The following is a 13,050-nucleotide window of genomic DNA, read 5'->3' on the forward strand; positions in this document are numbered from 1 at the left end:
TTATATTAAAAAAAAAAACGACAAAAAAAACTAAAAAAAACCCAAACAAACAAACTGTCTTGATACTCTGCGTTGTGTCCTTGCAGCAGCTAACGTCATATGATTAGGCGTCCACGAGACTCTCTTACCAACACCGACTCAGATAGTAAAACTTAACATAAGTTACTAGTAGCAGCGAGCACTAGAATTCTACCGGCCCAAACCTAGTTCTTGTAGCCAGATACATCCAAAATCCCTTTCTTTCGGTCCAAAATGTGCCAGCCGGTATTTTTTTTTAAAATATATAAATATAAAATAAAGTAATCATTTTCAACATATACCTACTAGTATCAACAATCTAATCACATAGTCTACTTTTCTTTAAACCTGAATATACTATTAAATCATAAAAAAAACATGAATCGATAATGATAATACAGCATATAATTATACATTTACGGTACCGTACCTATCTATCTACATCTATATAATATATATATATATAACTTTGCAACACAAATGACGAAGGAAGACAACTTTTAGACTCGTGCCCTGACCGGGCCTCGAACTCACTATCTACGGCACCCAATCCAATGCAATCGCATAGCCAGAAATACCCACAGCTTACCTAAAAAGTACGTTTCAATGGCGCAGTGATGGTCGGCCCGATACCCTGACATGATCATTGTCTGTATATATATATATATATACATATAGGTATTGCTCCACTCAAAAATGCTACACCACCGACATAGAGTACTTAATCACGATCGTTTGGATGGGCTGTTGTGTATTTTCATACCGAAAGTTATACATATGTATATATTGCTACTCTTTGCTCTAAAACACAAACAACGCTATTATGCCCTCCAACACTTGCGTCGCCAATTCCATTTTTTTGAATTTAAAGTACATTCTGAAGAATTCGCATGTAATTTTCGGTGTTGATTTATAATCAATTATAATCAGAGTGTTGTTAATGCTTTCTGTTTCATTTGTTGGTGATAATTAAAAATATTTCCACATTGGAGAATCCGGAACTGGGTTATACACGAGTGTGAACATTTATAACATGCTTGCTACTCCTCATTTTGGGCGGAAACTCTCTTTGACTATTTAAATTTAAAGTCGAAATATCAATGAAACCATTTCCGTTTCCACTACTTTGAATATATATTTTTCTCAATAGACACAGCAGTTTGAAGTATGTTGTTTTGGTGTATTAGTTTTTCAAGAGAAAGTTTATAAATGTTCTTTTCCGAGACTTCGAATTTTGATCATGCATAATTTTCCAAATGTGAATTCGGAGAAGTTGGCAAGCATGCTATACAAATATTACATTGTTAATACATATGGGGAGTGAACTTAACGAACTTATAATATGTTTAATGGTTATATATTAAATGTCAATACGATCAGATAAAATAAAAACAAAGCAAAACAAAACAAAACGACTTAAAGTTGGTCCCGTGCCACTTGTAAATCAGTTTTCAACACCATCTGAAAGCAAAAGGAAAACATTGTGAATGCCTTTCTGTTAGTCAGGAGCAGATGTACGCATATTGGGGAATCGATCCACGCCTGGTTGGCATTTTATCATTAATTACTTTAATCATCATGACTAGCATGTATTAGACACTACTCTTTCAGTAAATTTCCGTATATATTTTGTCTTCATAATTCATACGTAAACAATAAATTATAGGTTTTTGTATTGTTCTACTAACAGCAATTGACGGTTAATTAAGGATTGCTCCGCTGTGGGCGAGATACATACGTGTAGTGCACGTGTGTGTGTTTTGGGAGGCTGTGGCATGTTTGTGTTTGTTTCTTGTGATGGCGCGGCACTGATGCAGACTTTATAGTGTTACCTCACTGAAACATACTGGTCGAAGACATCTTTGATAATGATAACTACATGTTTGTATATGTTTATATAACATTAAACGATATGTTGTTGTTTATTTTTACAAGTAACAATTCCATGTCAAAAATATGTATTTCTTTATTCATTTAAAGCTAAAACTAGACTCTTGGCCTGGCAAGTGACAAAATATTTTCACTCCCATAAAAGGAATACATGCTCTCGATGAAAGACGGGGATATTATTCGATGTTCCAATCTGATTAAAATAAGCTGTTACATTGCTACGTTTACAAAGTACTACGCCTGAACATCTGAAGGTGCTCCGATCAGGGTCACATTCAGGTGACCTCATGGCAATGGATGCTCATTACATATTAGCCAATCATAGATGAGCTTTCCAAAGGCTTTGGTTGCAATTTGGTTAGCAACAAAAGATGCAACAAAGATGGCAGATTTAAATGAAGCGATAGAGACAATAGTTCTTAAGTTATTTCAGGTAGGTCAGCTGAAGATCGAGCAGACGAAGATACTTGATGCGCTACATGGGAACTAAAATTGTATGGTGGTCCTACTAACCAGGTTTGGAAATTCTTTACCGTTCCAGATGTTAGTTCAACGGAAACAGGAAATGGGCCTAGAGGAAAACGGTAAGATCATCGTGTGTTCACCACTAGTAACACTCCTAAGCGTTAGATGTAAGTGCAGAATGTAAAGTTTTATAATATGCAAATATTTATTTCCAACGTGTTAGCTAGGTAGCACGTAGTAAACCTAGCCATATAGATGTTCCGGCACCAATGGGACTATTTTTAGTTAATATATGGAATAATTTATTTACCATCGTGTTCCTGCTGTTTCCTTGTATCCTGAAAAGAAAAGTTGACATTTTGTTCTATTATCGTCAATTGCATACAATAAACATACTATGATAATTCAATAGACGACTCAGTTGGTACCCACAGTCAGTCAAACATGATATGTACATGAGTCTCGTTAGTGGAAGGGTGTGATTATATAGAGAGGTTTGTGTCGAAAGAGATAAACGTTCTAATTGCTCAAAAACGTGCAAATGAAAATATGGCATTATATCGGAATTATAATTCAATATTAATCCATCAAATGTTTGCTAAGCTGATACGTCAAATATTTACATTTTTGAAAACTTTTAGAATACATTATGAGGTAAGTTATAAGCAATCATGTATTCTTATAAGGTATAGAAGAAATAAAACAATTCGTTAATATAAGATCATTTTAGCAATCCTCGCTGTTCATAAAAACAGACAAGCATTGTCATATATTTCATATATATAAGGGCGATGCTACAGATGGATTATCATGTTATGTTAAATGCTTTTGAATTGAAAATTCATAATAAGGAAATACATAATTGTATAAATGATATTATATGCATTTACGAAATAAAAGAGTAGAACAAAATTCTATCTTACCTCCAAAACACTATGGATAAATTCTATTCCCATTCGGTGGATGACATGGGCACACGTTGGAAACCATCGCGCATGCTCACGGTCCGGATCAAACGATTGTCCCAGCATCCTAAGTTCGAGTGGACAACGACAACATGCGAGACGCACAATACTCTCTGGAAGAAGATCATATATCCAGAAATAATAAACTTTTTTTTTCCAATTGAGTGAAATAAACCAAATCAACACAATATTATAAAATACATAAAAAGATGAATTTTAGTACACATACACTTGTTTTCTATAAAACAATCACACTGACCTTGTTCCCTATTTTTAGGCTTCACGTAGAAGCCGGCATCTGCTAATATCCTATTGAATCCTTCATCACTGCAGCGTTTGTCGTTATTGAAGGTCAGCATTCTCTTTTCTGGAGTACTGTATTTCAACTTCAACGCAAGGCTGTTCGGCATAGACCAGGCAAACACGACTGTAACTTTTTGATGTGAGACATGCATCACCGTTCTTCAGTATGTCGTCAAAAGTTTGGACCCCACGCCTTTCTTTGCAGCTGGTATTGTCGCACGGACATGCACCAACAGGCGCAATTCTTGGACTGCATATTTTTTCGTAGATGCCTTGGATTGGAGCTACAGTATTAGCATTGCTTCCAAGTACAACAACGCTTCCCCTGTCTTTATGTTCTCTGTTCCGAGTGACAAGTCCGGGTATCTTTGTATTCTCGGACATGATCACGTAATAAAATTCTTGTTTATAAACCGTTTTCTAGGTTTTGCACCTAGTTGGTTTCAACAGGCGCAATTTATCGCCGTACTGTTATCAATCGTAACTTTATATCAGTGTCCAGTATCGAAGTAATCAGACTTTCCAATGTTGTAAGGTAAAACTGTCAGGGTTTGCCAATTTTATTACCTTCTCATGCAGTCATCTACCAGTCCGTGGTCTTCACTTGCCCAGATTCCGTAAAAAGACGAGCTAGCAAGCAAACATCTGTTTTTCCCGACCGTTCTCAAAAGACGGAGTTTGGGGGCACTAAGTCTAAAGGTAGGTGTATGTCCGTTGCTGGTAGGTTGTTGTCTCTTTCTGAATCCTTCTTTGTGATTCAATCTAAGAAGCATTCTTCAACACATCATATATCTAAAACAGAATATATCCCCACTATTACCGATGATTTGATATAAAAAAAACCCTCTTTTTGACAAAAAAAAAAGAAAAAAAAATATCAATTTTTACAATAATTTCACCTGGTACAGTAACACTCACTGGTGTCGAGCATGTTTCGTTCGGTCCCGATTTCCCCCTTCTTTATCTTAGTAAATTAAACACGGATGATTCGAACACTGTTGAATCTGCGGTTGTGTGGAATATATTTTGTGGTCCCTCCCTTCTAAACTATACAAACATTTCCATGATGTGTTTTATGTATTAAGGGTCGTGTCAGGAATATAGTACTATCGGTTTGATAAAGCAACGAGTTCAACAAGAAGCTTGTTCTTGTGTGTAATCTAAAACTAATGCAGTAGTGTTTTATAATTACAAACATAATGCTAAGCGATCAATAGTAGGTCTTTCTTGACATAAGAATCTCTAGTTTCATGACATAGTTCCCTTCTTTCAAGTCTTGCTTAAAAGCTTAAAGCTATGACTTCGCACGGATCGGAATATCTTTCAAATGTTTTGTTCAACAACACGAAAGTCAATGAGTTTGTTTATTCGACCTTAATTTCGCATTTTAGAAAATAGTCGCGTTGAATATGATTCCCCATCCATACTACTACGATACACTAACATAACCCCCAAATTTGTGGTCGACTTATTTTAAAACGTTCTCGGGATGTAAACATCGATTCCCCATTTATAAGGATCTGTTTGTAAAAGTAGTAAAAATTATGTTATACAGTTATACATGTATATATAACATAAAGAAGTAAATGGTTTATAACTTTCGTTGAAAAAATGAGTCTGCTTATGAATAAAACCAAATATCACTTGTCTAAAAGGATAATGTGAGATTTCAAGAAACTTACTTTCACTTTCATCCGCAGTAAACGTGGTGTAAATTTGGATAACAGATTTTCTCGTTATTCCCGATCTGTAAGTAATTGAATGAATTAGTATCTTATCACACTAAGATAATATGATTATATTCTAATAAATGACAATTTAGTAGTCTTATAATAATGCGAGATTATCATGCTCCGATAGCTTTATTTTCATTGCAATAATGAACTTCATTGAACAATTCAACCTTGCTTAAAACTCGTTATTATGTCGTCGTTGTAGGTGTTATTGCGAGATTTCACTTAAATATCTATGCAATGTTTATAACATTGCAGTTTTATCAATGCCGTAACTTTATATTGTTTACCTAGTCAGTCCTTTAGTTTTGTTAAATGCTCAAACCTGTATATGAATACAAAGCAGATAGATTATCTGAAACAGTTATATAATAGTGTCAGGTCAGGCCCACATTGTAGGATTCGTGGAAACTTTGTTGGTATTTCCAGGTTATAATGTACTACTAGTATCATGCTGTGGTATTCATGATATAACGTCATTTGAGTTTTCAGGAGAATTGTATAATCAATAAGGTATGTAAAGCTTTATCATGTATGTATGTACTGTATGTACAATGTTAGATCTAGTCTAGTCCAGAAAGAAGATGCCCAGCATTGCAAATTATTTTAAGGGGGTGCATGTGTCTTTTCTTTTTCTTCCATTTTTTCCCTTATAATCCAACTATCTATTTAAAACTATTTATACAGAGACAAGCGGTGTCTCCGTTTCCAGTGTAAAATTATGCTGTTTCCCATAATTTCAAATATAAATCATCACTACGGTAGAAGCCCGTAATGATAGGTAAGCTTCTCTTCATTTTCTTACTTTTATGATTCAAATCTTGTAACCCATCCTACACTTCGCAAGCATATTCAAGGAGTGGTAAAATAAATCTTACATATATATATATTCTCAAGAGAGCATCGCAACGAAGGAAGTACTGAAGTTTCTGAAAGATATTAACCTTTCTCTTGACAGAAGTATAACATTCATATCATCACCCTACTTTGCATTTGAATTAACAGTTAAGTACAGTTTCATCTTAGTGATTACATGATGATAGTAAAGTTATAGTAAATATCAAACTGTATCAATATTTACATTATTAGTGATTATCAGGATTGAAAGTAATCACCTATGTTTGAGCCCATGTATTTACATGTAAGTTATATGCGAGAGACAGATTCAATCGCGATATTAAAAGCGAAATTGGTCCAAGATTGAACGTAGAGGAACGCCTGTTTCAATTAGACTTACAGTCGAATAAACATTATATATTATAATTGCCCAACAAAGAATAACTAACAAACTCCTTTGCCAAACCCTATCAAAAGTTTCAAAAATATACAACGTACATTGTGATCTACTCGTGTTATGCTACAATAGTTAATTATGCAATACATACGCTTTGTCTTCATCTCTACTTACTAAAGTCAAACCTCGATAATTCGAATTTCTCGCTGTATTGAACTGTTTACTCGGCCCCGAATTTCCTCACTATATCACTATATAACACTGCTAACGAACCTATGTATGATTCGAATTTTTACAAAACAAATGTATCGAACTTTTTTCATGGACCGTTAGCTATGATATTGTAGGTAATTATTTAAAAACAAAACCTGTACTGACCACTGGACAGGTGTTGGCCGTGACCCCCCCCCCCCCCCCCCCCCCCCCCCCCCCCCTCCTCCCCCGGCAGGAAAGACACCTCACCCTCAAACAGTATGACTTACAATAGGGAATACGATAGCGTGTGCTGTCTAGTACCAATTATGATTTTATCAATAATCAGGTCCTATGAATTGATTACTTGTGTATTTGTATTAGTCGATAGAACCAGTAGAATTAATTGACCGTTAAACAAAGCTCCAATATAATATAGGATTAGAAGATGAATACCAATCAGTAATACCATGCACAATTTCATAAAAAGATTATTTTTTCTAACTTATTCATGTTATCAACTTATTCCCTGAAATTTAAATCTATTAGGTATATCAGTTAGATGCGATAATTGAATGTATAATAATCTGCTCCATTGTAATGGCAAAGTTTACGTTACGAAATTTAAGAAAAATATATTAACACCAGCTCTCAGCAGTACAACCAACACGGTCACTGAGTGACAGTACTACTGTTTATCGTAACTGCAGAAGAGTCAACACGGGACATCGAGCAGGATAAAAATCAAGAAGATTGATTAAAATCTAACATTAGATAGTGCAAAATAAATGAATTGAAAATATCGAACACAACATTTGTGTTCCAAGTAGTAAATAGTCGACGCTTACATTCTTTGAAATAGAAAGAGTATTTCTTAAAGACGTCCGAAAGTTTTCCTAAAATGGAAAATTTGATTTTTTTCTGAACTCTAAGTGGTACCAACAATAAGTATAGAATGAAAAATGTTTATTTTCACCCTACTTACTTAATCACCAGAATGTTCTAATTCCTGCAAGCGATCAACTTTTTGAAGTATGATTTATATAAACCAAAATGCCATCCCCTGCAAAAGTTGTATCTAATCCGAAGGGAGAGTAGAAAACATAGATAATCGTCAATAGAAACTAAGTTATCTAAATGGATCGATGTAAGAGGCGTGCTTTCTTATTCACTAGCTGTGTCCTCTACGTATTCTGACTTTTCTAATTCTCAAAGGATTAAGGATGGAGTATGAAGAGCTCGTCAAGACCTTTAATGCATATCAGAAATTGGAATTATTGAGAAATTAAGGGCAGGATAACGTTAACTTTACATATATCTTTACACTTGTCTAGTATTCCGGATTGTATTCAATATAATAATATGTTTCCAAATAGGCAAAATACCAACGGTAAGTTTAATACGAATACTTTACTAGTGTATTTGTTAAACTGTTATCAGGGTGTTCTTTTAGATTTGTTATTTGATACTCAGTTAAGCGTCTTTTTGTAAATTACACTTGCATAACTATATGAAGGGAATCTTCTTTTATACGATCAGATGGAAAACAATAAACGTTATAAAGACAAAGACAAAATTGAAATATATGATAGCATATGGAAGAAGTGCAAAAAAGTAGTTCTAATGTGTGTTTAACAACACGACTTTATTGCAAACAATACACAGAAGAAAACTAACACATTTTTCAAGTGTTAGTAATGACTATAAATAGATACCCCTAAATAAGGTTGGAGCGTCACCACAAACGAACTATTTAAAGAACAGAGTGGCGTGATACAGTTCCAGGAAAGATATACATCTGGGTAAGGACAGATTAGGTGTATACTATAAATAAATAAAGGGCACACCGGCGAGGTAAGAAAAACATGTGAACGAAATGAAAGTTACTTAACAGGAAGTCATAGATAACAATCATGTCATACCTTAAAATAAAATATATGATAGATTTGTATTCGACACTGTAAAAGACGGATATCATAATTTTTACACACAGCAACAACATTAGAATATAGAAAAAATAATACATTCTAATCAAGTTGCTTGCTTTCAATGTTACTATACCCAATTTAATAATTCTGTCATTGTGTTGTCTTTATCTCGTGATTTTAATTAGATTAGTCTCTTAGTTTAGGAAATTCGTAGAAAAATGAAATGATAACGATTATCATTTTGTTTATCAATTCATTTCGTTGAGAAGCCCGAGAGACTGAAATGATATATACAGATAATAATTTAAAAGTAATCTCATTAACCAATGAAATATATTTCTCATGTAAAATCGATGTATTTTGCTATGCTAAAAGAATTTCAAAATAAATATATAATGATGAAAAATTAGCACAGTAATAAATATATATATATATATAAAAGGTTTTGTTTTAATCAAAGTGATGGTTCATTTTTCATATAAATTATAAATCATTATTGCCAATTTATAAAGTGAATAAAAAGCTTATAAACATTTATTAAATCTAAGATGCCATCTCTATTAAGAGACCACTCTACAGTAAGAGACCGTTTTTCAACTTCCCTTGAGTGGTCGCTTAATACAGATTCGACTGTATATGAAAATATATTAGATTTAGGAACTTATAATCTGTAAGATGCTTCTGGAATAATACAAATACTGTAGATCCAATAAGGTATACTTGTAGATATTTTTACTTTTTTGAGAATAACTTAAATATATATTTCATGTTGTGCAGATATAAAACAAAAATGGAGTGTATTCCAAATAAACTGCGAAGTGGTTATGATGAGAGTACAAAGTCTTTTTTTTTGTGTTATAGCTCTAGAAAATCAAAATACATTCAATTTGATTCATATACTTCCATCTACAGTACACAATCCCCGAGGAAATCAACTGTTATTGAAGAACTCAATTTTATAACATAATTTTTAAGCCAATGAAAGTGCTTGTTACAAGTGAGATTAAATTATAATAATGTAAATGTGAAGTTTTAAGTCAATTGTAGTAGCAGCATATGAACTATATTCATCTATATTGGAATTCTGAACTTCATATGAAATGCTAATATCTCGATCTTTTAGAATGCATCATTCGTTTGGTTACACAATGACCATAACGTGTTGCAGATGATATGGTGCGTTGTTCATGCCTTTTAACAATAATACAGATATTTCTAGTTCAGAATAAATAAGTAGTAAAGCATTACTAATCATTTCTGTTTAAGCCCAGCCTAGTGATTCTTTCCTTTAAAAGGACTCCCATAACTAAATAAGTAGACTGGCCACCAGACCCTAAGTGGTTTTTTTTTAAGAATTACCAAGCTAAATTCTAATACCAGATTATCTGCCCCTAGTTTGAAACTTAGGATCTAGAATCAGACATATCCTAGGGATCAAAATCATAAAGCTCAATTTTATTTATAATTTTAATATTCTAGAGACAGGGGGCCAGTCTACTAAATAAGCTGCTTCACCTGAACAAAGTCCTTAAAGGGTTTTGGACACATAGGGTATTTTTCCATTTTCTGTTAGCCCGACCCCATACATTTTGGCTGACACATGTTTCACCTCGCCTTACAAAGCTGTTTATCTATTTTAGGCCAGTAGGGGGATATTGCTGCTGGCTGAAAAAAATTAATGAGCTAGGTGGTCATGTGGTCCAACGCGTCATCTGGTTCACCTCACCAGTACCACTAGGCTAGAATCTGCCTTGTTATATGCATTTATAGAGGGAAACTTCAAAGAGCCTCATATTATTTTGTAAACATTGAAAGCAATGACAGTGAATGTCCTGATTTTATCATCTTACATGTTTAGATCTTCTTTCCACACCCCATGTCTGTAATTGTATAATCAAAATAGTAGACCAGCGGACAATATCATAACCTTGGTAATTTACTAATATCACATGTCATCTTTTTTATTTTTTTTTATTTTAAAAACTCAAACAATGGCATATACACTATAGGTCTACTCAGATATGTAAATATCACATATGTGATATATACATCTCTGGTATACTATACAGTGAGGTGACAAAATGATCTCACTTGTGCAGTCTTTTTACGGTGATTAATTTTCCTAGCCTTGTTAACCATTTTATTTTTGGCATAATTTGATAAGATTTTGTACACTTTTAAGAACATGTTTTACCCTTTCCTGACATAATATTAACATAAAAATATCCATTTCTTAATTTTGCAAGATAAAGATTTGATAACAATGCAGTAGTTTGAAATACAGTTGTCTCATCCTGATGTAATTTAATTAGATAGTACGTAATCACAGAACTGATTTTGTTTTTATCTAAGACGATACACAGGTTTTCTGTACATTGAACTTTAAGGATTTCCTTTGTACATATTAAATCAAGAATTTTTAAATATTGGTTGAAATTAAAGCGTCCAGATAATTTTTTACTCAAAGCATGTCATGATGACATATTGGAAACTAAAGATCCTTGGATTCTTTATTCAAATCAGGAACTTTGAACTGTCAGTCTTGGGTAAATGTTTGAAGAAATCAGTTACTGTCCTGATCAATTTTACAGTAATGTATTCAAACAACGTCCTTTTTTGACAATTTCCTTAAAGAATTTGTTATGAAGGTTATGAAGGAAATGTATTTCATGTGGTGAAAATGTTACGCAGACATTCGTATTGATTTGATTAAAACATATAATTTTAAATACCCTAGTATGCTTAAACGTATTCAGTTACTCAAAGTAGAAAATATAAAAGAACTTAACAATCTAGGAAAATATTTATCACTAGCAAATAAACTAAAGGAAAGATTTTTTATAAGATTTTAATTAGAATATATTCATTTTTAATGATTATTTCTCTGTTTCCCTGTAACAAATCTGACAAATTAGCTTATTGAATTATAAATCATGTAAGAGTGGATGCCTTTGTCCATTAATGTTATATTCTATTTTATCCAATAAGTTGTAAAACTTATGGAATGAAGTTGAACTGAATACAGTTGTTCAATGAATAACAGGATCATCACTGGAGTACACGTAACCTAATATATTAATGTAAAGTATTCCCACATCACAAAACCTTTGGTAGATAGTGTGTAAATAGTGATTTAATGCGACACACATTTGGGTGTTTATAACGTTAGTTATACTATCATCTCGGCAGCAGTGAACCTGTGACGTAGGAGGCTGACCGACCTCGTTATCAGAATGAAATTTTGCATATAGGTCAGTTGTCCAGATGGACCCATACCATGCCCTGTATCTCAGCGTGTATATACACAACCCCAGGAGTGTGGGGGTAATTTGACTGGCTTTTCAGAAAACCAACCTATAGACAACTTTAACCTTTTTGTGTCTAAAACCCTTTAACCCGACTTATCTGGATTTCATTTTCGCCGAACTAAAGCTATTAATAGCTCGGGTATTTCCAGATTTGCTCCATTTGTAGTGGTGAGGATTTACAGTGTGTGGAGGGTATTTTTAGAAACATCTCACCTCACTTACCTAGACTTTGCCAGATAGGGCTACCTTAGTGTTTAACCGTGCTTTTAGACTGATTATCAGCTAAACACTGTTAAGACATATTTTGAATATCAACACAACTTGAAATATTGTAACCACCACGTACGTGAAATCCAATATATATTTATATATAGAGAGAGAGAGAGTCCGCCTGAAGAAATATGAGAGATCAGAAAGGCCTACAGGCAAATCCTTGGTTTTCTTATATTTTGTTTTATACATTTACCTTCGCAAGGTCAGATTCTTTATCTATATATACAGTTTGTACTACAGGCTACATATCTAACTCTACTTTTGTGCATATACTTACAATTTCAGTCCAAATAACAACTTCCTTATGCGCAGCTTTTTAAGGCGTGATTGTGTAACACATGTACATTCACTAAGGTGTATAATCTAGCACTGACAGAAAAGTGGTGTACTGTTTTCTGTATATGTGATAATTAAATGTAATGATTCACCAAAGGTCAAATGTCAAACTTTAACAGAAGACTTGTGAAAGTGCGTTCTACTGAGTAAATTATTACTGTAATATCGTAGTCTACATAGCATTAATATTAAAAAGTAGTGTACAACTTGCACTGGAACTTTTCGATTTTAATATCTCGAAGAAGTATATTGCATATAAAAACCATATACATTATTTTTTTGTAGTTGTTTTTCATCAGTGAATATGCTTTTACATTTTAAAGATTATATTGCACGCAAAAGTCTTTACATACTTACAAGATCGCTCCAGACAGCGGCGTCCTAAATGGGCAGGTATCTATAACC

The 13,050-nt window shown here is 33.4% G+C and overlaps 1 protein-coding gene across 1 annotated transcript; it reads right to left on the minus strand.

Moving 5' to 3' along the window:
* Window positions 1-880: 880 nt before the first annotated feature.
* LOC117327384 lies at window positions 881-12,687 on the minus strand. The gene is made up of 6 exons (XM_033884335.1): window positions 12,587-12,687; window positions 5,324-5,388; window positions 3,598-4,433; window positions 3,297-3,451; window positions 2,684-2,711; window positions 881-1,479 (listed from the first exon to the last, which is right to left on the minus strand). The coding sequence occupies exons 3-6, from the start codon at window positions 3,791-3,793 to the stop codon at window positions 1,463-1,465; spliced, it is 396 nt and encodes a 131-aa protein (XP_033740226.1). The 5' UTR covers window positions 3,794-4,433; window positions 5,324-5,388; window positions 12,587-12,687; the 3' UTR covers window positions 881-1,462.
* Between the last annotated feature and the right edge of the window lie 363 nt (window positions 12,688-13,050).

The sequence above is a fragment of the Pecten maximus genome, chromosome 5 (genome assembly GCF_902652985.1).
Source record: "Pecten maximus chromosome 5, xPecMax1.1, whole genome shotgun sequence".
NCBI lineage: Eukaryota > Metazoa > Mollusca > Bivalvia > Pectinida > Pectinidae > Pecten > Pecten maximus.